The 23892-nt window shown below is 41.0% G+C and overlaps 1 protein-coding gene across 13 annotated transcripts in view; it reads left to right on the top strand.

Annotated features, from left to right (window-relative positions):
• DMD (dystrophin) overlaps positions 1-23892 on the top strand; it is a 1318095-nt gene that overhangs the window by 1281096 nt on the left and 13107 nt on the right. For 12 of the 13 annotated variants that reach the window (XM_068155047.1, XM_068155048.1, XM_068155051.1 and 9 more), the window contains 5 exons: positions 125-190; positions 4913-5071; positions 13744-13987; positions 14708-14831; positions 19825-19917. In XM_068155047.1, the coding sequence (XP_068011148.1) occupies positions 125-190; positions 4913-5071; positions 13744-13987; positions 14708-14831; positions 19825-19917 (686 nt within the window). Of the gene's footprint in view, positions 1-124; positions 191-4912; positions 5072-13743; positions 13988-14707; positions 14832-19824; positions 19924-19988; positions 20176-23892 lie in introns of those variants that run through there. The other variant, XM_068155058.1, reaches the window with a different exon arrangement.

The following is a 23892-nucleotide window of genomic DNA, read 5'->3' as shown; positions in this document are numbered from 1 at the left end:
GTTTCTAATGCTCAAAATCATCACAAACATCCTGCTCTTTAAATCTTTCAGGAATGTTAGAGCCAATAACTTTTCTGGGACACAGAACTGATTTTAATTCTTTTAATTGTTTATTTTTCCACAGGCTAGCAGAAATGGAGAACACCAATGGTTCTTATCTAAATGACAGTATTTCACCTAATGAAAGCATGTAAGTAGGCTACTTAAATATTTTTGACATGTTTTTTTTCTTGTGAAGGTTAATAAAGTGGTTCTTTACCATGAGGGTACTGGAACAGTGGAACAGGTTGCCCTGGGATGTAGTTGAGGTCCCATCCTTGGAGGTATTCAAGGTGAGGCTCAACAATGCTCCGGGCAAAGTGATCTGCTGACTGCAGAGGAGGTTGGACTAGATGACCTTTGGAGGTTCCTGCCAACCCAGACCACTCTGTGATTCTATGAAATTGTAAGGAAATTCTGTAGTGCAGAATCTGCATGGCCATGTACCAGATCTGGTTCCATTCAATGATGAACTCCTGGTTTGTTTCAGTTTGTAGCATAATTCATGGGGTCTGTGTTGATAGGTTGGACTCGATGATCCTTGAGGTCATTTCCAACCTTAGTTATATTGTGATACTGTGTGATAATGTCTAGAATTATGGCTCATAGCTCAACACCGAACTTGTGCAACCGATGGTTGATACTTTTGTAACCAATTTCTTTTTTTCAAGCTAGTGGTTTATTCAGCAAACAGGGCCCATATTACTTGGGAAAAATGCTCACAATCTGATGTGTTTTAAGAACAAAGACAAAAAAGACAACCTTTCTGTCTGTACTGCAAACTTAATCATGGTTAAATTGCTGTAAGCTAGAAAATCTTGTGAGCAAAGCATCATTCCAAAGGTTAGTGGGGCTAAACAGAAATCTTCAGTCTATAAATACCTGAAGTACATTGCAAACATAAGCCAGGAGGGACTCATCCTGTCTGTGAAATATGAATAGGTGACTTTAAGTTGGACAGGTCACAGAGAAGCATTCATTCTACTGCTTGAAATGTCATACATAAAAAGTTGTAATTAAAAAATGAAAGTCAATCTAATGTCACACCAAGACCTTTTTTGTGGTTTTCTGACACAATAATATATTTCTCCTCTCAGATTTTCTTGATTTTGTTTATTCTCTGAATAAAAGGACATGGAACTAGAAGACTGTGAGTCAGCAAGTTTGCTTGTGACACAAAACTGGGAGGAGTGGCTGACACAACTGAAGGCTGTGCTGCCATTCGGCAAGACCTGGACAGGCTGGAGAGTTGGGCAGAGAGAAATTTAAGAAAATATGACAAGGACAAGTGTAGAGTCCTGCATCTGGGAAAGAACAACCCTGTGGGCCAGTATAGGTTGGGGACTAACCTGTTGGAGAGCAGCATAGAGGAAAGGGACCTGGAGGTCCTGGTAGACAGAAGGATGGCCTTGAGCCAACAATGTGCCCTTGTGGCCAAGAAGCCCAATGGCATCCTAGTGTGTATTAGAAGGGGAGTGGTTAATAGGTTGAGAGATGTTCTCCTTCCCCCCTGCTCTGCCCTGGTGAGGCCACAGCTGGAGTATTGTGTCCAATTCTTGGCCCCTCAGTTCAAGAAGGACCTCAGGGAACTGCTTAAAAGAGTCCAGTGCAGAGCCACAAGAATGATTAAGGGAGTGGAACATGAAGAAAGGCTGTGGGAGGTAGGGCTCTTCAGTTTGGAGAAGAGGAGCCTGAGGGCTGACCTCGTCCATGTTTATATGTGAAAGGCAAGTGTCAGGAGGACAGAGGCAGGCTCTGCTCAGTAATGTCTGATGATAGGACAAGGGCAATGGGTGCAAGCTGGTGCATTGAAGGTTCCATGTGAACACAAGGAAAAGCTTTTTTACTGTAAGGGTGCCCAGAGAGGTTGTGGGGTCTCCTTCCCTGGAGTCTTTCAAAACTTGCCTGGATGTGTTCCTGTGTGACCTAACTCTAGGTGCTCCTGCTCTGGCAGGGGGTTTGGACTAGATGATCTTTGAGGTTCCTTCCAACCCCCTAACATTCTGTGATCTGTGTGAGTCATGTTTCTGGACAAAGGACAGAAGCATGTAAGTTGTTGCTGTTTTCAAAGTTTGCTCTTAGTTAATAAACTGTTTAGGAGAAGCCATAGAACAGATTCTAAATAATCAAATATTTTAAGGATTCCAACTTCTCTAAAAGTGGAGGGGTTTTTCCTGTTCTACATTCCTTACCATCCTTACCACAATTTAACGACTGGATGTTGTGTGAAAATTCAGACAGAGTGTTCTTTTCATCAAATTTGTAGCATTCCTGTAAAGCACAGTCTCTAACCAGTACTCATGCACCTTCCCTATGGGGACAGGCTGGGAGAGCTGGGGCTGTTCAGCCTGGAGAAAACAAGGCTCTAGGGAGACCTCATAGCAGCCCAAAAGGAGCCTACAAGAAAGCCAGGAAGGGACTTTTACAAGGGCTTGCAGTGATAGGATGAGAAGGAATGGAATGAAGCTTGAGGAGCATAGATTTAGACTGGATATCACAAGGAAATTATTTACAGTGAGGGTGATGAGACACTGGAGCACATTGCCCAGGGAGGTCATGGATGCCCCCTCCTTGGAGGTGTTCACTGCCAGGTTGGATGAGACCTGGAGCAACCTGGTCTAGTGGAAGGTGTCCCTGCCCATGTCAGGGGGATTAGAACGAGCTGACCTTTAAGGTCCTGTCCCAGCTAAACCATTCTTGTAAGTCTTATGAAAATGAGAATGGAAATCTTGAGTAAGAACCAAAATCTTGAGAGCTTGTGAGATGTTCCTGGATACCTGTTTCTTTGTTTCAAAACAATTTCTCTTTTCACTTGGTAGGATTGCTACCTACCAACTTTGAAAGCAAATCCCCTGTACAACTCAAGTACCTTGCTTTAGAAAGGAGAAGGTTACAGTGACACTTTCTAACTAACACATTTGCACGGGTAGTGTAGTTTTGCACAGTTAATGATGAAAGCTTTATTTCCAAGTTGGATGTCAGTTTCCTATTGCTACGGATAGTGGTAATGCTATTGTTTATGGGATTTCCTGTTGTCCCCACTGGAATATTTTAGTCACAAAATCATTCTTAAACAGCATCTTTTATATTGCACATTCAATTAATATTTTTTGGTTAATTAAAAGTTGTCTTAGTAAGATTAATAAGTTAACCACTGGCTATCCAGTTTGTTACTCTGTTGGTACTATTAAAATGAGAATAATTCTGTACATTCTGAATTTTGGAAGAAATATGGTCCAGATACAAATTGCAGCAAAATCAAAGCTCACAATGAATTCCCAGCTGTAATTCTTTCACTCTTGTTTGCCAAGTTATGTTTAACTACTACTTGTTGATATTCTTACAGGTTTTGAATTATCAGGCTTATAATTGCAATTAGAGTGGTAGATGGAGACAGGGAAGGAGGGAAATAAAGAGAAAATGTGTGTTTGTGTATATGTATTTATATATATATATATATATATATATATACACACACATATATGTCACAAATCCTTCCACTATGTTGTATCATTGCAATTATGTATACAAAATATGTGTAGGCTGAAAAATAACACAAAAAAGGATCTATCTTGCCAAGTGACATTATCTTGCAATAGTAATGTCACTTTTTCACTGTTAATTCACTTAAGATGCATAAAGGATATTTAGAAATGCAAAGCAGTTGTTTGAAGGAAATCACAGTTGAAATGTTTCATGAGAAGCATAAATTTAGGAACTGGCAAGCCTTTAAAATTTGGTTTAGGAAAAAAGGAAAGGAAGCCTGTGGTGAAAAATTAATATTTCCCTTTTATGAACTGATGTTAATGTGCTCTACATTGCTTCAGCACTCCTGCAGTCATAATGGCATCGTTAACATTTTCAGGAGCAAAATGGCAACATGGAAAATTCTGATTTTTGAACAATAACAACTGCTCAAAATGCCTGTTAAATTCTGGATTAAAAATGCAACAGAAGAAAAAAGGGGGAAAAAAGAGAAAACTAGACTGAATTATTTTGTTATAAGTAAGTATGACAAGAAAAACAAGATTCCCAACAGTAGTGTGGTTTTTTGGTGTGTCCTTGACTTGTGTCAAGAGAAATCTTCCGTGTTTTCTCACAGTTACTGCTACTGTTTGCTGCATAGCTTAGGGCTGGATGCAATTCCTTCACATCCAGAGCACCCATGTAATTCTGGGAGGTGGTCAAGGTCTTCGAAATTGGATTTGCTTTTCTCCTCCAGAGATGTTTCAAATGCCAGACAGCTTTGAGGATAATAAAAGTAAAGGAGGGGCTCCTGTGTAACACATATATTTGTATTCTGACTGTGTAGATCATTTGTAATTAAAAAAAAATGCAAATAAAGAGTGACAAACTCACTGAAAAATAACATCATTTCATTAGATTAAGTCAATATATTTTTTTATTTCACCTCCTCTACAGTTTTGTAGAGAAAAATAGATAAACAGAGGACACCTTTGTTGCATAAGCAGAGTTTGTGGATGCAAAAATAACACTTTGCCTTTGCTGGAATGACCTTTCCACAACACAGATTGGGCAGCAGAAGATGTTTTTCTTTTTTTTTCTCAAGCAAATTCCTAATTGACATTAGACAAAAGAGGAAAGCTGAGGTTGTTGGCTGTGACAAAACTTGTCTTTAAGTGTCTGAGAAGCTGAGGGGAAAAAAGGTGGACTCCTCCATGAAGAAAAATTATCAGAGAAACAGTTCATCAGATTTTGCTTTAAGGGACATTGCTCTGCTGTTTGCTGTAAAGTGTTCAGCAAATCTCTTTGTAAGAAACGAGAGACTTGGAGTGAATCAATCATCTCTTCATATTCACTGCAAAGTTAAAAATGAGGAAGGAAACAGTCAGGTTTATCTTCTGTTTTCCAGTGATGATGAACACTTACTAATCCAGCACTACTGCCAAAGTCTGAACCAGGAGTCCCCCCTGAGCCAGCCACGAAGTCCTGCCCAGATCCTGATTTCTCTGGAGAGTGAAGAAAGAGGGGAACTGGAGAGAATCCTCGCAGACCTGGAGGAGGAGAACAGGTGGGTTACACCACCAGGTGCTGCAGCCCTCGGGCACATACTGCAGATGCAAACAAAAGCTTTCTCTCTATAGGTGATGGGGATGACATCCAGAGTCATCCTTAATTGATTCCCACTTCCAGTACACTGATGAGTCAGCACTGTTTCTTTCACAAAACCTCCAAACTGGCAAGCTTCAAAGACATACACTGGATCACTGAATACTTACGGTTCTACACGTGACAAGCTCTGCTGTCTTTGTTTGATACTATTCCCTTCTGTCACACTGTTTCCTTTATTTCTATGGCAGTAATGAGCTGAATGCTCACCTTACTTCAGTTTTCTATCGTGTGACGGAAGGGTGTGCAGACAACCATTTCTGGAAAAGACAGGTAGCAATTCTTGGGAAGACAGGCTTTCTTCAAAAGGTTGGTCACTGGGATACATGACACTTTGAAATTACCTGAATTCATTTGAAGTAAAGGATCTGTGAAATAACTGTACTGCACAGTTACATGGAATTCACTCTGACAGCGTTTTTAGGGATGAGTTATAAAGTTACATTTTCTTCTAATGAATACTTTCATGGTGGTTGAAGGTTGGGTTGTTTGGGTTTTCTTCTATTTGTGTGGTGTTGCTTTGCCATTTCTTAGCCTTTCAATACCAAATGTCATTTACCGCTTTCAGTTTCAAGTTTAATTGAACTTATTTTCATTGATCACACCAAAAAAAAACCCCACACTCAGATGGATTCTTGCAGCATCACAACACTGCAATTTTCTTTCTATACTACTCTGGAGTTTTGGGCCATCAGTATAAAAACTGGTAGATCTTGACCCTGACAGATTTGTAGCTGCAACCAAAATCAGACTGTAAGATAGAAATCACTTAGATCCACACAAACCCCATTTATGTTTGCCTTCTGCTGTCTTCAGCTTTTATGGTACATTCTATTGGATTTTTCATGCAATTTTTTCTTGCTTCTTTAAGAGCTAGGTACTTTTGTTTACTTTGAGGGTTTAATGCAGTAATCATTTACTTTAGGCATGTCAAGGAAATAATGCAAGAGTTGGCACTCTCATAGATCTTCTCTTCATGCATAAGTCTTCTTTGAATGGTACTAATCAATTACAGTGGCTCCTTTATCGGGAGGACTTGGAAGAAAGTAGAGGATCAATAGGCATAAAGGATGAGGAAAGTGTTTCAGACGGAAAGCTGTAGTAAACAAAGTTGTTGCTCTCTGAACAGCAGTGAGATTTTGTTGGAAACAGGTGTCCTACTGAGTAGCACATAAAGCCCAAGTACTTTCCAAAGTGCTAGCACTGTACAGATAGTAAAGTAGCTTAGTTTTCAGGGGAGGGATGCTACTTTTTTTAAACAGCACAAGGAAGAAGGAAAAAACAAAACCTTTGTATAGAAAAGAAGCTGCCCAGCAGAAAAGGTGGATGTTTTTGTAACAGCCTCATTTTAGATTAGAAATGTAATACATGAACATTAGTATAACCTGGAGTTAGACAGCAAAATAGGCTAACAAAAACCCTTTTTTCAGTTTATGCCTTAAATTTCAGTATGAGTTGTGCTGAATATAACTAGAACAACTACTAACGAGAAATGGCACATTAAAGATCTCTGACAGGAATTACACCTTAAAAATACCTGATTTGAAGATGAGCAGCTCTGGATTAAACAAGAGCTGTAGGCTTTAACAAACTGGGGGCAACAAACACAAACTGGAACGCAGGAAATTCCACCACAGTGTGATTACAAACTTTCCTGTGAAGGTGCCAGAATACCAGAACAAGCTGCTCAGAGAGGCTGTGGAGTCTCCTTCTCTAAAGACTTTCAAGACCCACCTGGACACATTCCTGTGTAACCTGCCATAGGTGATCCTGCTTTGGCAGAGATGTTGGACTCTGTGATCTCTGGAGGTCCCTTCCAACTCCTACCATTCTATGATTCTGTGATTCTTTGATTATACTCTTTTGGATTCACATTTGTTCTGTTGGAGGGCTCAGTTAGGGATGGTATTCCACTGCAAGCAGTCTAACCTTTCCGTGAATGCTTCAGGTCTCAGTGCAGCAGGGACAAAGAGGTCTGTTTCTGTAAGACAACATAGAGGTCACATCGCTGTGATTCTCATTGATTATGACAAAATCATGACTTTTGTCTCTGCAAATAGCTATAAATAACTTGTACTTAAAATGTGAGGCAGATGCTCAAAACAGAACAAGTCCTTGTTGTCATGATAGCTTGTCACAGCCAGATAACTATGATTTTATGGAGGAAACATTGAGTCGTGCTTAGAAAAATAAGCTGTTTAGACAAGGTCAGTCAGGAGCCATTCATATAGCTCTTAACTACCATTGAAAAGCATTCTTGTTCACTTAGGTTTCTGTTTTCTAGTCTTTCTTCTTCTTTGAGTCTGTGCAAACCTTTCTGTGGCTGTTGTCAAAGGTAATCAACAACCTGGGACCTAATTCCTTGTGAGAAGCCGGTTCCAGTGGGTGAGCACATATTCCTTCCCATGCTGATCCTAAAAACCCTTATAGCTGCAGTGTGAAGAGTCAGTGAATCTGGTGCCTGGAAATTAGCTGGACATGATGCAGATCACGTTGTGACTGCCTGGTCCTCAGCCTAGCCGTAAAGCACCTGAATTGTTCCATCCCCATTATAAATACCTCAGGTCTTGTTGCTGGAGCATGTCTTCTTGCTGGTGCTGAACAGGATGTGGCACTTATGCCTGGGAGGGCAAGTGGGTGGGAAGCTAGCAGTGTTAGATGAGCAGTGTTCCTTTCCTGCCTGTGTTGAGACAACTTCTGTTGCATACAATTCTGTTGAATATTGGCCAATGAAAGTTTATCTCTCGCTGCTGTATCTTGTATTTTAGAGTCAGCACATGCAGTCACTTCTCAACAGCTCTTGGGAAAGCTGTGTCAAGTACCAACAAGAAGCAATCCTACGATATTCCAAACACTTAATTGTCATTTCTCTTTTTCTTCTGCTCCCCACAGTTTCCTGCTTTTCAAATAAAAAAAAAAAAACCAAAAAAAAACCCAAAACAAACCCAAAAACACCCCAACAAAACAACCAAAAAACCTTTCTTGCTTCATGCTTTGACTTTTCCTCATCTCTTTTGAGCTATTTATTGAATTCTGACCTCCATTTGCTTTTCAACAGCAGTTTCTGTCCCCAAATATTTCCATCTTGCCTGGTTACTTAAATGAAAAAGACTTTTTGAAATTGTAATTCTGAGGGTTTGCTTTCAGACAGTTTAAAGACCTGCTGCTTATTTTGAATTCTTCTGAAATGTATTATTCAGCCTATAAACTAGCCTAGCTGTAACACAGTTCTGACTGGGTTTTGGTTATTTTATTTTTCAGTTCCAAGGGCCTCTTGTTAGATATTCATTATTTATCTGCTAGCATTTTGAGACCTCAGTGCTTTGTGGCTTGCAAATATGACTTCCTTCAATAATTTATGGCTGAAATTTTACTGTTAAATAATTTATATTTACTGAAGTATGATCATTTTGGAGAATATTTTCAATCTGTGAAAATGGTTCATATCAGTATTAGACCTTCAGATTCATGCTTAGTTTCACATCACATGGAATATTGTGATAAGGCCATTTATTATATATTCAATAGATTTAATGTAAACTTTCTATGGACTGCAGTAATACCATATTGCAGTATAAGAGGAGAAAAAAATAACATTTCTAAATAGTTCCCAAAACATTTGGACATTTCCTTAGGAATGAATATATTTCAGAAACAGAAGAGAGAGATTTGGTGTCCATCTAAAGCATTACGTTACATAGGTTATACTGTAGGATGGATTATACTGACTAGGACTTACTGTCCTAGCATTAAATAGAGAGCAACAGTTTTGCACTGACAGAGACTCAGAATATTTTGCAAATAATTAAACCACTTTCCTGCTAAATTAATTACTAAAGAAAGTGAATGTTTCCCAATATTTCAGTTGAGTTGATATCACTGACATACTTCTGTAACAGGTACATTTCTCTTAAATTTTATTCTCCTTCCAGTTCCTAGCTGTATTGTAACAAGAAGTTAGCAAATGAGATCTCCAGCCAGAGCTATTTGCCTTTGCTTTGCTTTCCTGACGTGCACTGGGAGCACAGTGAGCTCTGTGCCACTGAAGAAGCACTAATACTTTGAATCTCAAAGCTGCCCTGTTTCCATGCAGCTATGGTATTCCTTCAGATGTGAAGATGATGAATGGCCTACTCAAATAAGTTCCTTCTGTATAGTTGCCAGTAGCAAGAAAGTGATGCATTTGTAAACATGCTGTGTTTCCTTTTGGTGTTTATTTATCGTTGAAGAAGGGGAACTTGATTTTCTGAGTGTGAAGCATCCTGAGTAAACATTGGCACTCTATCAGGGAACAGGAGTAGGTGGTTCAGCTTTGTCCATTTCTTCAGACCACTGATTTTCTGTAGGGAGATGAAAAATAACACAAACTCACAAATTTTCAATTGCCTCTGAGAGGACTACTCAGCAAATGGAGTCCACTAGGATTTCCATCACCAAGCAATTAATGCTGCCAGTGATAGATGTGATGAATAGCTCATGAGCTCTTTACTACCCAGCTCTTCACAGTTGCATAAATCAAGGTTACATGGCATGCTTCCTCTGTTCTTTTTCTTTATGAATGCTTCAAAGAGGTGCAAGCATAGTAAATGGAATATATGGGGGCTTTCTTTTGAATATTTGTCTTACTGAGGTCAAATACATTTTCCCAATGATCAGAAGGTGCAACAGCTTTGTTTGTGACAGCCAGATACAAGTGTCACCCAGCCTGAGCTGTGGTGCAAGGAGGCTAAGTTTAGCAGTACTGCCCAATGCTCAGTTGCCTTCATTTAGAGGTGATTATGCTTTTACCTCCTCTTTCTCTAACATCCCCTTTTATGCTGGAAATGTCAGAGAGTGCCTTTCCTTGGGACACAGAGACTTTATACTGAGGTCTGTGGGCAGTGCCTTGGATACCTGGCATCCTTTTTCAGCACACACCTTGAAACTATTCCAGATGTAGGAATAAGAGCAAATCATTCTCTCCTTACAGCAAGTTTCAAGTTCTTTAATTTACAGCTTTTTTCTCCTACCTTAATACAAATCTTCACTCCTGTGTGTTTAGGTCTCAGTTGTCATGATATTATTTATCATCTACACTCTGCATCACTCTTACAACTCCGAAAGCTGTTACTGTGATGAGTCTCAGTTTTCTGGACTGGAAAGGTACAGCTGGAAAATTCAATGACACAAGAGCTCTGGAAAAACCTCACATGCATCATTCAAATTGACATTCCTTTGTTTCAACATTACTGTATTTAACTCCAGAACTTAAAAATTCAGATATGTCTTTGCTTGGGTACTATGGAGTATTTTTTATAGGTTTGTGCTTTGATTTGGTTTGGTTTCTTTCTGTTAGCTTTCAGAAAGAGTTTTTAGCTGTTTTTTTATCAGACAGGAAAGCAGTTTTGTCTGAATTATTCCTGGGTCCTTACTTGTTTTTCAATACTATACTTACTGGAAGATCCTCTCTGTATTGATAGTTGAGATATTTGTTTCTCTCTTTATAGCAGGGTGTTATGTTGTGTAACATATGACCAAGTGCATTTTTTTTTTAATTTCCCTTAGGGTGATATTTTATCTTTTGCTTTACAGCACTTCAAACTTTTGAGCCTGCTGTTTGTAGAGCATTGCCTGTATCATACGTCTGGGAGATTCCTCATGGGGTAGCAAGAGCCAATATCTACAAACTTTGTGAAAAACAAGTTTAATGATCAATCTTATATAAGCTTATCCTGCAGGAAGAACTGTGCTCAGTACTGTTGCCACACTCATTCTTACTCCTTTTTGTAGCTTTATTAATCGTTCACCAATCTGTTCAGCTAGAAGTATCAGAAGACATTCAATTATGTGGAAGGCAACACCCAGCAGAGCCTTTCTTTGTTTTTCCCAGATAATTTTCGTGGACTTGAGACTCTACATTTGATTGAGACAAAAACCTTTCTTTGAAAAAAAAATGTCCATAGTATTATTCCCTCTTTATATGTGTTGTAGAGAAAGAAATCGTGAATTTTGGCATATCCTGAAGTTAGGAATGATCAGCCTCTTGTTTTTCACCTTTTAAAACTTCTGCATCCCATAGAGATCCTGTAATGGGAGGGTGCCACAGTTCCAGTTTAGGACACATGCATCATGCAACTGCTGAGGGGCACAAGTACATTTAAGGAACAGTTAGCAGCCTGCCTCTGTCTCTGGCATTGCTTTCTTATCCATGGGAAATGATGCATACTGCTTTAGTTCTTGTCCTGGTCACAACACCATGCATTTAGAAGTGTTTCAGATCTTGAAATCAAGTTGTTTTGGGGAGGTTTCTGAGGTGCTAATAAGCCTCCAGACCAAACTGTCAGTGTGTATTGTGGTTTGCATACAGAACTGGCAAAAAGTATCAGTTCTCACAACCTCAAACAAGAGCCAGTTGGGAAAAAATAAAATCTGGGTCACTGCTTGTGATGAGTAAGCAGTTAACAGAGCATCCAGCCTTTTTCCCTCCTTTGGAAAGCTGCAAAGGAACATCACAGCAACAGAATCCCAGTGCAGTTTATTAGGCCTCCCTTGCCTACAATGTTTTTGTTACAAGTTACTATTTTTGAGGTTTTGGACTGCCATTCTCTCTAACAAGGCGTCAGTTTCTTACCTCCTATGCTCTCCCTGCTTGGTAGGTTATTTGTTTTGATGTGGATTGCTGTGGCTCATATTAACCTGTGGAGCATTTTACTAGAGTAAACTGGGATTTTACAGAATAAAAGAACAAGCTTAGCAGTGACCTAAAGTTACAGTAGACTGCAGTGCTCTAGACTGGGAAGTCCAAATGAAGATGGAAATTATAGCCCCAGGAGTTAGTGCAGTTCGGTTTAACTGATTGTTGTTTCCTCATCATAGGTTGGTAACTTTAGAGCTAGGCTTGAAATGCAGTTGCAAATACAAAGAGAGAAGGGTGATGTGACCTGACTGATGTCTGCAGAGCTGCAAATTAACTCCTTAGTTGTGTGTTTTGCTCTGACTTTGTGTGGCCACCTTTCTGTCTTAGCTTTCTCACCTGTAAAGCAGACAGGCTGGCCAGGTGGCATCTGCTTTGATTAGTGTTTGTAAAGTGCTTTGATCACTCAAAGTCCTCTTCTAGCACTAATTACTTCTCCAGTGTATTGATGCATGGAAGCAAACAGTCCAGCTTCAGCTAGGACAGATAAAAAGCAGGAAGCCAAGGGAGTGCTGAGCCCAGGACAGAGCGTGCCCAGTATTAGGGAGGGTGCCTGGAGCCCAGCCAGTCTTCTGCCTTATGTGCCCTGGGAGGGAATGAAGCTGTGAATTCTGGTGATGCAGGGAGCCTTCAGGCAAAGCTTGAATCACAGATCCCTGTAATAGCAACTCTGTGCAGATCTGCCAAGTGTAAGCCTACACACATGTGGGCTCAGTAGAAAGACAAATGGGTGGTGTCGGTGAGCCCCTGCATTCCACACACACATACACGCTGCACCCCAGATAGCTAGTCAGGTGACACCACATGGGAGGAGGTGTCTTCTCACTGCCCCGTGCAGAGGATAGCCTACTGTTGTGAATTTACAACATTAGTATTATGGCAAATATGAATATGAATAGAAATATTAATGACTCCTTATGAACATGAAAAGTGCCAAAAATTACTAAATAGGTTCGTTGTATGGTTGGAATATGTATTGCAGTGGGAATGTACAGTATTTAGGCAAATGTAACAAATGTTAACAATTTCAAGCAAACCAGGAGGAATAACAGGAAGAGAGAATTCTCTGGCGCAAAATGGTGCTTGAGTACCAGGGGGAGACTCAACAAGGACCGTTAAGCCAAGGAGGCAATGAATTAATTACTCATGAGGAGTTCTACCCCAAGCAGGGGGCTGCTGCTGCTCTATTAGCTATTGAGGGGTTTTGGGGCACTCCCATGCACCAGGCACAGCAGATTGCCAGCAGGAATTCCACGCAGTCTTTGATGGCTGATCTGGTGTCAGCAGGCCAACTGTGATACGAAGTGTTCAGCAAAGGGCTCTTGCATCCTTCTTGGTAAACTGAGGCACGGCAAAAAAAACTAGTTGCAAGGGAAAGCAAGGCTTGGATCCTAAGGCTCGTGGCTTCTTGGCTTGCAGTGAGTAGGGCTCGTGGCTTCTATCTCAGGTCTCGGACCAGGCAACCTGAGGCAAGGCAGTCCAGGCAGGCAAGGCAAATTAAAGCAAGGTAAGGCAAGGTGACTACAACTCAGCTTGTATTTATCACTTGCCCAAGATTTAATTGGGCCAACAAGGCAACTGAAGCCAGCAAACAGATACCTGACAAAAGGGACTCTGCCAGGCTGTGGCCCTAAAAGGCAGAAACATAGGCCTGGTTGGGAAGAAGCAGTGGCCAGTACACGTGCTCTTACCCCAAAAGAAGACTTGTTTACCAGACATGTTAGGTCCTGTCCTTTTATCCTTTTTCCCACGTTACCCCAACTCCTGCAGGAGGGAGCGGGGAGAGGGGGGCATTCCAGGACCTGTCTGGGTTTGTGCTGGGCCCATTTGGCCCTACCAGAACACCTACACCAGCCTGTTCAGCTTCATAACTTTTTTACCTCCTTATTACTTCTCAACAGAAACTTGCAAGCAGAGTATGACCGCTTAAAGCAGCAGCATGACCACAAAGGACTGTCTCCACTGCCGTCCCCACCGGAGATGATGCCGGTTTCTCCCCAGAGCCCCCGCGACGCTGAACTCATTGCAGAAGCCAAGCTGCTTCGCCAGCACAAGGGCCGCCTGGAGGCCAGGATGCAGATTCTGGAAGATCACAACAAGCAGCTGGAGTCACAGCTGCACAGGCTGAGGCAGCTGCTGGAGCAGGTGAGTCCTCAGGCCTTTCTTCTAGGTCTCTCTAGAGGCATGTGCCAAACAGGATGTGTGAAGTGTTACCAACAACAACAACGGATCAAGAAACCATAGCTCTTATGGTGAGCCAGAGAAGAATATTTTTCTACAGGCTGCAAGTGAGAAAATGAAATCATGTTTGGGTGTCTTTACTTAGTCATCATCTTTGTTTTACTTGGAATTCAAATACATTGTCTGATTGGATATATTTACTTAATAGCAGACAGAAAATTGTGTGTATTTCTGGAATGAATAAAAAACACACAGATTTAAAGATTTCTGCAACTGTACTGATCTGTTAATAATGATCTAGTCTGGAGAAGAGAAGGCATCTTATTAATGTCTATAAATATCTGAAGGATGGATGTCAAGAAGAAGGGGTCAGGCTCTTTTCAGTGGCACCCAGTAATAGGACAAGGAATAATGGATATAAGCTAGAACACAGGAAGTTCCACCTCAACATGAGGAGAAACTTCTTTACAGTGAGGGTGACAGAGCACCGGAACAGCCTGCCCCAAAAGGTTGTGAAGTCTCCCCTTGAGACTCTCAAAGCAAACCTGTATTGCTGTGTGACCTGCCCTAGGTGATCCTGCTTTGGCACGGGGGGTTGGACCCAATGATCTCTGGAGGTCCCTTCCAGCCCCTAACAATCTATGATTATATGAAAATCTCTTCTTTTCTTGTTTCAATTTTCAGCCACAAGCAGATGCCAAGGTGAATGGTACAGCACTATCATCTCCTTCTACCTCTTTGCAGAGGTCAGACAGCAGTCAACCAATGCTTCTTCGTGTGGTTGGCAGCCAGACTTCAGAAACCATGGGTAAGATAACAAAGTTCAGATTGTCTTAAAATGTGTTTATAGTCCATTTTCCAGAAAAAAAATAATCCTTGAAGACAGAAAATACCCTTCTCTCCTGTTTAGACCCATGAGAATGAAGCAGATGTTTGTAGTGGTATTTGTTGTTGTCTGATTGTTTATACTTTATAACATCTTTATGGTTCATGCTTTTACTTTTGAACTGGTGGAGACTCCAACCCTGGAACTGTTCAAAGCCAGGCTGAATGGGGCCTTGAGCAACCTGGTCTAGTGGGAAGTGTCCCTGCCTGTGATGGAGGGGTTGGAACTAGGTGATCATTAAGGTTTCTTCCAATCTAAACCATTCTGTAATCATGATGCACATGGTAGCAGGGATATTTTGACATTAAAATTCAGTGAGGGCTTGGCTTCTTAAAACAAAAAAGCTATTTTATTCAAACTGACTTTCAGCTATTAAGCATGGCACAGCTCATTTAAATGCACGTAGTATTAATTAGGGCTAAGAGATTAAATATATGAATAATCATCCTCATGTTAACTGATGTGATCTTATTTTTAATATGTCATGGCTCAATCAGTAGGATTGAGCTGTCACTCACATAGGCAGTGCTCCTCTAGAGTCTTTTCTAAATATCACATCAGATGTGATGATAAATAGATGAGTTAAGGAATAATATCTTGTAGCCAGAGGCTTGAATTATTATTTTGGTGCTTTTAGTCACACATCTGTAGCATTTTCTTCGTTTCCTGTCTGTTATATAATTAGAAGTATTTATTACCAAGTAGTAAGGATTTTCTGCTAGTAAAAAAAGCAATGAATCATTGCAGCATCTTTAAGCAAATAATTCAACGTGATAATATTTGTAGATCGTACACAGAAATTTATTTAGTGTGTGTTAGAGAGTGGCTTTGGGGGAGAGTGAGAAGCGTAAGTGAGAGCTTTTCTCTTCCCTGCAGTTAGTGAAAGAGTCGATGACAGTGAGAAATTGAATGGGAGGGAACATTCTGCTGTGCCTGAAGTGCCATTGTGATGGGAGATGCAGCTTTTTCGTCCGTCTCAAGCACAGGCAATAACATCAGTCAGGGCCAGTATCAAACAAGATGGGTTCTGTACACTCTCCAATAAAAAGGAAGTGAAATCAATTGTAGCTTTAGGAGTGCTTAAGTTAAATCATGGGGGTGAGAGTGCAATCACAGGTAACAGCAATTTCATTTGGTTCTTTCTTCAGTCATATTACCTGTGAGTAAATAGTTTGCTATGTATGGCATGCACAGAGGAGACAAAATGTCTTGCTGGAGTAATTTGCATTGGCTTTCTGAAGAAATGTGAATTTCATCACATAAAATATGTTAATTAAAATACACAAGACAAGATAGTAAGACAGCGGTTCCCAGCCACCTTCTGAAAACTCTTGTTGTTTCATATTTTACCCTTTAGAAGGACCAAATAAAATAATGCCCTTCTTTGATGTGATGTAAAATTATTTCCCTTTAACTTGTAAGACTGGAATTAATCCATTGACATGCACATAATCACATAAACTGCTAAAACGTTTAAAGCAAAAGTTTAAACAATGTGTGTTTGGGGGTTTTGTATGTTTGTACAGTTGAGCCAGTATGTGGAAGGAGAGCGAGATGTTGAATCATTATCAGTGTGTTCACAGTGAGACTCAGCAAAGCAACACTGCAGGATGGAGCAGAGCTTGTAAAAAGAGTTACTAACCGAGCTAACAAACCACAACTAATTCAGTTTGTCGAGCTGCCTTTCACGTCAGAAAGCTTTGCTTGTGAGGCTGAGGGCTCGCTGAAGCACGACTTGAAGTATTCTTGGGTGGTGAAGGGAGCCAGGGTGGTGTTGTAAATAATGCTACCATGCAGCAAGCCTGTGCCCAGGAATGAAGGAGTCATAATTTTCCAGAAGACACCGATGATCTCTAGGTCTCTCAGGCAATGAGGTAGCAGAGTGGTAGCTTTTAGATGTTCTTTTCTTTTCTGAAAGGAGACCTTAGGTTTTCATCTTTTAATGTAAACCCACTGCACTTCTTTGTCTCTCTGCTTTCTCACAGTGAGGTTGCTGTAAAAGATTTCCCACCAGCAGTATTGTCCAGCTGTCTGATAAAAGCAGCAACTCACTCAGATACTAATTTACAAATAGAAGAGCTCCAGGAAGACCTTTTTGTGGCCTTTCAGTACTTAATGGGGGCCTACAAGAAAGATAGGAACAGACTTTTTAGCAGGGCCTGTGGGGTGATGGTTTTAAAATAGAGGAGATTCAGGCTAGATACAAGGAAGGAATGTTTTACAGTAAAGGTGGTGAGACACTGGCCCAGGTTGCTCAGAGAGGCAGTGGATGCCACATCCATGGAAACATTCCAAGTCACGTTGTCTGGGGCTCTGAACAACCTGCTCTAATTGTACATGTCCCTGCTGACTATTCTGCTGCCATTCTATGATTCTATAATCCCTTGATAACCTGGGCATGTGGAAAGGTTTTTTGGGTTTTTTTTCCCTCACAGAGTCCTAATGGGAACATTCTGATCTTTGGCCTTTCTCCCCCAGTAATGTAGCAGCAGAGTAGATTCTCTGAGGCACGCTGCTGAACTCTAGTTCCTTCAGGTAGCACCAGAATATCTGAGATCATCCAGCTCTCCAAGCCTTTTGTAGAAACATGAAGATTGTTTTGGACAAAGCGAGGTCATTGAGGTGTCTGTACTTTTGTTGGGATGCTTGGCTTATTTTGTCCTTTACTAGGAAATCTTCATAAAAATCATCCAAATGAGGATAAAAATAAAAATCATGTATTTTACATAAAAGATGCAGCATTCATGAGGGTCAGCACAGTTCAGGTTGAATCAGCACCTACCAAGGCATTTGGAAATCAGTATTTGTTCTTAGTTCTTCTTGGCCAGGGTGAGGGAACCACTGCCCTCTTCTTTAGATCTTTAGTACCAATTGGCTTTCTGTAGGCATGATGGTAAGGTTCTTAACCTGCACAGAAGTATCATAACCTCTCTGTGAGTTTTCACCTTGACATTCAGCAGGGGCTGGAAGGTCATTACTCCTGTACCTCTGTGGGTGCAACACTTGATACAAAAGTAACTCAAGGTATGAGTTTATTTGTGCGAACCCAGGACCAGTTGAAAGCTCAACAAAAATGGCATCATGGCCAGTATCAGGAATAGTGTGGCCAGCAGGAGCAGAGAAGTCATTCTGCCCCTGTACTCAGCACTGATTAGCACACACCCTGAGGACTGCATCCAGTTCTGGGCCTCTCAGTTTAAGAAAGATGTTGAGTTGCTCAAATGTGTCCAGAGGAGGGCAACAAAGCTGGGGAGGGGTCTGGAGCACAAGCCCTATGAGGAGAGGCTGAGGGAGCTGGGGTTGTTTAGCCTGGAGAAGAGGAGACTCAGATGAGACCTTATTGCTGTCTACAACTACCTGAAGGGCAGTTGTAGCCAGGTGGGGGTCGGCCTCTTCTCCCAGGCAACCCATGAGAGAACAAGAGGACACAGTCTCAGGATGCACCAGGTGAGGTTTAGCCTGGATGTTAGGAAGAAATTCTTCACAGAGAGATTTGCCATTGGCATGGGCTGCCCAGGGAGATGGTGGAGTCACCATCATTAGAAGTGTTTAAAAAGAGACTGGATGGGGCCCTTAGTACCATGGTTGAGTTGATTAGATGGTATTGGAGGATAGGTTGGACTTGAGGATCTCAAAGGTCTTTTCCAACCTGGTTAATTATGTATGTTCTGTAGACTGCAGGCAGGCTCAGCAGCTATGTTTAGGCCATTAATGGAATAAAAGAAGCTGATATGAAGATCTTCACTTCTATGAATTAAGTGCTTCTTGCAGACTCTTTACCCCACTTCATGTGCCAGAGTGGGAAGTTACTCTTGGCCAGTAATAACTGTTGTGAAACTCCTGGCTGAACACTAAGCCTAATAATAGGACATAGATACAGTCTTGAAGTGTTCCTTTAGCATCTCTTTCAGTAGGCTTTCACTTAGCATGGAGCACCTCAATGTTTAAAGCATGTAAGTGCTAATAGAAAATCAGGTGGTTTATTACTCAAGTTGAGTAGGGCAAGGCACGTTAGAATCAAGGGTCATTACGGCATTCTCAAAATAAAGATGTGCCTCTCGTGGTTATTACAGCAGGCAAAATTGCTTTTGTGTTTTAATAGAAATAAAATAAATCTAGTTAAAAAGTAGAATCTCACCCAAAGTATAACCTTCAGCTGTAGTCTTTCTTTTTTTTTTTGCTTTTTTCCCCAGATGCTTTACTGGTATTGGAAGCTAGGGTCTACAGTACAACCAACATAGGGATTTTAGTTCTATGAAACCACGACCTAAAAAAACCCCAGTAAAAATAAAATGTGTTGAATTTCTCATTATGCAGCTGCCCTATAATCAGGTTATAGAAATTATTCAGTGGGAGAAATGTATTTTGCTTTATTAAACTGCTGCTAAACCTTTTTACAGTACAATTGAATGTTCTTGGAGCGCCAATCTGATGCAATTAAACTGTCAGAAATATTAATACTGATGCAGATGAGAATCTGGTTTTCTACTGATTTACACAGCTAGGCAAAGCAATGCTAACAGGAATCCAGCACTATTAGAAGGCTGCTCAATAGCAGCACTCAGAACAGCAATTTCTTTCTCCATTAATAGAATGAGAGAAGCTGAAACAACGAGTGTCATTTATGGAACTAAATGTTCCTAGCAGACATTGCATTTCCTTTACCAGAGTAGATTTTTTTCTTAAATCCCATTCTACGAATCAAATCAGTGTTAATTGTTTAGAAATCCTTGTTTAATTTCACTTAGATCCTTAGAAAGAAAGAGAAACATAATCAACAAAATTCACCTTTTAAAGTAAGCAGAAAAAGGATTTAAGAGGACAGCCTTAGCTTTGTGAAGGACATAGCAGCAGCAAGCTCTTAGCAAATGGTTTTATAGTGGCTCTCAAGCAGTGGTGTGGATTTGCTTTGCAGGTGAGGATGAGCTGCTCAGCCCACCCCAGGACACAAGCACAGGTCTGGAGGAAGTGATGGAGCAGCTGAACAACTCCTTCCCCAGCTCCAGAGGTGAGTGTTGCTGCCTGCAGCAGATGAGAGGGAGGAAGATAAAAGTCCTTTTTGTTCTTTGATGTGTTCAGGGGGTTGTGTTTTGGTTTTAGGCTTTTTGCTGCTCTTTGTTTTCATTTTAACAATAGCTGTAGAGAAACCTGTCTTATTTAGAGTGGAGAAGCAGCCTGCTCCTCCTTTACCTTAAGCTACCTCCACAGGTAGCCCTTGCTTAGATACGTGGATGAAACTTGTCTGTCCAAGACTTTTTCCTTGAGCATTTTCTGCTTTTCCTTTCATGCCGTGTTCCTTTTCTCACAGCTTCTCCTTTTCAGTCAGTCCCCTTGCCGATGTATCTTTAATATATGTCATAGCACATTTTTCTTCTGTCCTTACCTTTCTCCAAGAAGAATCTAGTTTGAAATAATATTGCAGTTCTGAGTGAAAGTTCTCCACTTTGTAGCACTTGGGTCCGGAGTGATGGGGTGAAAACAAGTGGGCTGAGTGTTTATGAGGCACAGGCTGCACTTGTGTGTACAGTCACAGCATTTCTTGCAGGGTTTCTGTTTTCCTCATTCCTATTGTTTGCTAGAGATAAGCACTTGTCTCACTGGGATTCATTTGTTCAACCTTTTTTCCCTTTTGTTTCTTCTTTTTTTTTTATTTAAGAAAGTCTTTTCTGAGCCCAAAGAAAATACTCTATTGCCAAGAAAAGTGGCTTAGAGATTTTTAGCAGGAGATGGGGAGTTTGGGGTATTACCTGTGCTGTGAAAGAAGGCTCAGACATAAACCTCTTGGCAAAAGAAAGTCCTGGTGTCTATTGACAGCCTGTTAAGTGGATTTGAGTAGGGGCATGGACTTACTTCAGGGCCTCTTGCACAGCTTTCATACATCACCCAGAGGTTCTTTTATAATAGATAAATGTGTTAACCATCACACTAGACTTTCAGTGAAAGTCAGGTTTTATCCATCCTTTGATTTCAAAGCGAGCTTAACTCTCACCAGGCATCATCTGTGAGCAGTGGAAAAGGAGAAGGCAGTATAAACTGTACAAGATCTCATGCTGTAGATGAAAAGATGGAACAGTTTAGAACGATGTTATTGAAGAAAATCTAATACAACATATTTTTAACCACATTCATCTCCACCTCAACAGTGTACGAAAAACTCACCTGTCTAGCCCTTATTTTGCTTAGATATTCATTATCAGAGACAACAAAGGAAAAAAGTCCTTCAAATATAATGGTGTGAAGATAACAATGAATTTATTTTTGAAGATTCTGTGTACATAGGGTTGCAACAGACAGTTTTCTTCCCTTTCTTACCACCATTTGTGTAAATATGCTGTACTTAAGAGAGCTTGCAAAATCTTATGTGCCTAGGCTTAGACACTCTATGTGTTAAAATATTCACCAACTGTAGTACCTAATTTGCAATCATAGCTGATGACACTGACAGGATTTCTTTTTTAACACAAGCTTAGTTTTAAGAGAAATAGGAGCAATTTAGGAAACAACAGTTAATGAGATAGGAAATGAAGCACTGTATTTCAAAAGTGTATAAATAGGTAGAGAACAGCCTGTTTGGTAGCACTCCCTACTCACCAAGAATAGAAAATGCTTTTAATGTTATTTTATTAGTGGAAAAAATTGCATTAACCAAACTGACAGAATATAAAGGTGGGGTTTGTTTTGGGGGGGAGAAAGATTTAAAATTGGTAAAATCAGTTAATTCTGTAAATTAAGCTACAACTTTGTGTTTTCATCATGGTGATGTGAAATACGGTCATTTAAATCACAAACCCTATGAGGAGAGGCTGAGGGAGCTGGGGTTGTTTAGCCTGGAGAAGAGGAGGCTCAGGGGAGACCTTATTGCTGTCTACAACTACCTGAAGGGTGGTTGTAGCCAGGAGGGGGTTGGTCTCTTCTCCCAGGCAACCAGCAACAGAACAAGAGGATACGGTCTCAGATTGTGCCAGGGGAAGTTTAGGCTTGATCTTAGAAAGAAGTTCTTCACAGAAAGAGAGACTGGCCATTGGAATGAGCTGCCCAGGGAGGTGGTGGGCTCAATGTGCTTGGTGGTGTTTAAGAAAAGACTGGATGAGGCACTTAGTGCCATGGTCTAGTTGATTAGTTAGGCTCAAGTCAAAGGTTGGACTTGATGATCTCTAAGGTCTCTTCCAACCTGGCTGATTCCGTGTGATTCTGTGTATTCCCTTCTTTTGTTTCTCCAAAGGGTAGCTATGTAAAAAGTGTAGTATCTGATCACAAGCATCCCTAAAACAGATTGCTGTTTATATGTTTTCCTGTCTGACTAGCAGCCAGAGAGGACAAAATTACACTCTAGCAGCATGGAGGGCCGTAAGTGAGGAGGAGGCACCGTCTTGGTTTGATATGTGTCATCTTCTATCCTCCTCAGCCAAGCTGTGAGGAGCTTTTACTGCAGCAGCCAGAAGCAAACACAGACCGTCAGGCAAGAGTCATGCTTCACACAGGACTTTTCTCCTGGGCCTGAGAAAGGCACAGACTCAGGCTAAGCCAGAATCTGCCTCCTCACAGAATCACAGAACTTTAGGGATTGAAAGGGACCTGGAAAGATCCTCTAGTCCAACCCCCCTTCCAGAGCAGGATCACCTAGAGTAGGTCACACAGGAACATGTCCGGGTGGGTTTTGGATGTTTCCAGAGAAGGAGATTCCACAACCTCTCTGGGCAGCCTGTTCCAGTGTTCTGAAACCCTCACAGTGAAAATGTTTTTCCTTATGTTTTGGCAGAACTTCCTACACTCTATCTTGCACCCATTGCCCTTGTCATATTGTTAGACATCACTGAGAAGAGTCTGGCTCCATCCTCCTGACACTCGCCCTTTACATATTTATAAATATTTTCCCCTCTCTTTGGCTACAGAGGAAGTTTAGTCCAGCTGGGAGAAGAAGTCATTCACATTTTAGAGAATTGTACCGGGTTTTGGCTAAAGAGTTTAGGACTCTGTTCTTATGTATCTTTTGATGCATTTGCATGAATGCCAGGTTTGTAGAATTGCTTCTGATTGAGCAATAGGAATGATCAGGCTCTCTATGAGAAATAGTTTGTTCTGCAAGCAATGCAATTGGTTTTCCATTCATTGATTGATATAGAAGGCTACTGACATCATCAGTTTTGCAGAGATCTTGTTCAAATTTCAGTTACTCCTCAGGTTTTTTCCTGCTCCCAGGCAACAAGCACCAGAACAAGGGGACACAGTCTCAAGCTGCGCCAGGGGAAGTTTAGGCTCAAGGTGAGCGGGAAGTTTAGGCTCGAGGTGAGGAGAAAGTTCTTCACTGAGAGAGTCATTCATCATTGGAATGTGCTGCCCAGGGAGGTGGTGGAGCCACCATCCTTGGAGGTGTTCAAGAGGGGATTGGATGTGGCACTTGGTGCCATGGTCTAGTCATGAGGTCTGTGGTGACAGGTTGGATTTGATGATCTTTGAGGTCTCTTCCAACCTTTGTGATACTGTGAATGCTGTTCAGCTCTATAAACAAAGCTTACATCCACAACTAATTTGTTGAAGTCTTAAGCAGACCTTCATTGTGAGATGAAGGATGCTGTGGTCAGTCAGATTCCATGGGCATCAGGGATATGACATTAGGGTAATGACAGCTTGGAGCAGTGCAGAACAATATGACAAGAACAAACAGGACTCTGAAGGTTTTTTTGACTTGTGAGAAAAGTTCAGAGTTGAATAAGCAGTGAAGAGAGAAAAGGATTGAATTTCTGTGCTTGGGTGCACAGATGAATAGTTTAACATCACAGGAAACAAATTGAAAGCAAAATATTTAGTCTAAATATCATCACCAAAAGTATCTGAAGGGTAAGATTTACTCAGGCTGGTAAATAGTTTTCTAAAGCAAGTAGTAGCTCTTCATTTTGGACTTTGGAAACACAGCAGTAAAAAGTAGTAGTAATTAACTCACTAGTCACTCGCCTCACCTGGAGAGAGATTTGTTTTGATGATG

This window comes from Melanerpes formicivorus, unplaced genomic scaffold (genome assembly GCF_026170545.1).
Source record: "Melanerpes formicivorus ecotype bairdi unplaced genomic scaffold, bMelFor1.0.p_v2 SCAF_30, whole genome shotgun sequence".
NCBI classification, from domain to species: domain Eukaryota; kingdom Metazoa; phylum Chordata; class Aves; order Piciformes; family Picidae; genus Melanerpes; species Melanerpes formicivorus.
This window is presented reverse-complemented; position numbering and strand designations above follow the sequence as displayed.